General features: G+C 34.4%; 1 protein-coding gene across 1 annotated transcript in view; it reads left to right on the plus strand.

The window, feature by feature from the left end:
- LOC136846650 (glutamate receptor ionotropic, NMDA 2B-like) overlaps positions 1-2500 on the plus strand; it is a 936318-nt gene that overhangs the window by 701150 nt on the left and 232668 nt on the right. The window contains exon 12 of the mRNA XM_067117625.1: positions 1674-1872. Within this exon, the coding sequence (XP_066973726.1) occupies positions 1674-1872 (199 nt within the window). The remainder of the gene's footprint in view (positions 1-1673; positions 1873-2500) is intronic.

Consider the following 2500-nt stretch of genomic DNA (forward strand, 5'->3'; position numbering starts at 1 on the left):
AAGTGAGACCTCTTTGGGGGTAGCTATATTTTAAAATAAATGTACACATTGCAAGTCACAATAATATCTTTTGTTATCATTCAGAATTTCACAGAAACCGTCATTCTCCGCGTCACCTGAGATCCTCACGGTTCCAGGATTTTTTTCTTATTAAGTTAAAGTCGCATGTGGAATCCTTATTCCAGCAGATGGAGAGAAAACGAGGTCTCACGAGATGATCTGGATTTCTGGAATGTCTTGATTTCGGGGCTAACATGGAATGGGATCGGGGCTTCATGGGAGACCTGTATAACACAAAATATGCTCCCATTTCTTAGAGGAATTTTTGAAAATTATTTGTTTTTTCTTTGGCGATTAAAATTGTAAGTTTTGTCTCAGTCTTCTCGTGTATTTGAATTTGATATTGTTAGGGAATTAACTAGGCCTAAATAGGCAGTATTTAGTAGCCGAGCTAAATATATGTAATTGGGATTTCGTTGTGTAATAGCTTTAAATGAAATTATAACCAAAGTCATGGGGAATTTCCTGTTTACTGTAGACTATTCATAATAATCATTCCAAAAAGATTAAAATGAAAAAAGAGTAGGGGTCAACATCGGCCCAAAGTGGAGAGTACTAAAACCTCGAATCTGGGAGTGTACTTCTTTAAATCATTTTACATATATACTGTATATGTATATATATATATATATATATATATATATATATATATATATATATATATATATATATATATATATATATATATTTCTGCTGTAACATATATGATTTTTTTTATTTCTAAAACTTCTTTTCAGTGAGCTGTTTTCATCTTCCAATGAGTAGCTTTCATCGATAAATCGTTATTCTTTCCGGAATTTACATTATTCTCTATAAGTGTCTCTTTAAATCGTTGGCGTTTATAAGTTTTCTGCCGTGTCTGGTCTACAAAATATTGTTTCTATATTGTTTCTTTGTTATCTCCAAACTCTTTTCTAAAATATCATTTCGTTAACTTTTCCCTATTTCTAAACCCTTTGTTTCCTAAATCTCACTTCTGTAATGTCTTTTCATTTCTAAAATGTTTCTCTGCGTTTGTTCTTGCCTCAAAAACCTTTTATCGCCAAGATGTCATTTCTCATGTTTCTTTTCTAAACCCTTAATCTCATTTCTATATTGTTTTTTTTTATTCTCTCTAAAGCAAGTAATGAAAACATATTCTTCGTGTTTGTCTTGAATGGTTAAGAAAAAGCCACTTTATACAAGCAAATTCAATTGAGTAAATACAGAACTCAGAGTACACTTGAAGAGGCCCTGAGTGAAGGTCGAAAGCTCCTGTTCTGTAATTACCTACTTAAGTATGCTCGTATAAAGTGGCTTTTTCTTAACCATTCTCACTAAACAATATAAACAATATATCCCTCAAGTGTCATTTCTGTAATTATTTACTTATCTACAAACCATGTATCTCCAAAATTTTTCTAGTGTATGACTTATCTCTAAGCTCTTTTTCCCTCAAAATGTCCTTTATATTCCCAATCATCAAATTCTTTATCCTCCCTAATTGTCATTTCTATTTCTTATCTCAAAACTCCTTATCCCCAAAATATCATTTCTATGTCTTATCTATAAGCTTTTATCTCCCAAAATACCATTTTCTGTAATATTTATCTTCTTCTTCTCCCTATCCGTAGCAAACCAACAACCGCTGGAACGGACTGATCGGAGAACTCCTGCAGCGGGAGGGCGAGGGCGCCGAGATGGTCCTCACGAGTCTGAAGATCAACAAAGAGCGCGAGAGCGTCGTGGACTTCACAGTGCCCTTTCTAGAATCCGGCATCGCCATCGTCGTGGCGAAAAGGACCGGAATTATCTCTCCCACTGCTTTCCTAGGTGAGGACGGGCGGAGGAGAAGTGTGTGGTTCTTAGTTGAAGACGTGTCTCCTGTGCTTCTGTGGATAGGCTGTGAGAGGGAATATATATATGTATATATATATATATATATATATATATATATATATATATATATATATATATATATATATATAGATAGATAGATAGATAGATAGATATATGTATGTATATATACATAAATGTTTTGTATGTATATGGATTTGTCCTTAAGACAGCAAATTTACCACATTATCTCTTACGGTTTTCTGAGATGAGGAGGCCAAAATAAATATTCAGAATTCTTGAAACCGAAAATTAATGAGGCCATACCGTCTGTTGCTTACTTGAGGCCGTAAAGACAGAAAATAAAAAAAAAAATGTGAAAGGAGGGGGATTATGTTCTTAACTGTCTCCTGCTTTGTTAGGTGAAGAGAGAGGAGAGAGAGAGAGAGAAGAGAGAGAGAGAGAGAGAGAGAGAGAGAGAGAGAGAGAGCAAAAGCAAATTCATGGGCTCATTTGTATCCTGATATCTTCATTTGCTTGGCTCTGCTTTAGTGAGAGCGAATAAATTGGGTTCTTGTAACGACAGAATTATTGAATCGTATCTCTCACTACTTTCCTAAGTGAG

Source organism: Macrobrachium rosenbergii, chromosome 15 (genome assembly GCF_040412425.1).
Source record: "Macrobrachium rosenbergii isolate ZJJX-2024 chromosome 15, ASM4041242v1, whole genome shotgun sequence".
In the NCBI taxonomy this organism is placed as follows: Eukaryota; Metazoa; Arthropoda; class Malacostraca; order Decapoda; family Palaemonidae; genus Macrobrachium; species Macrobrachium rosenbergii.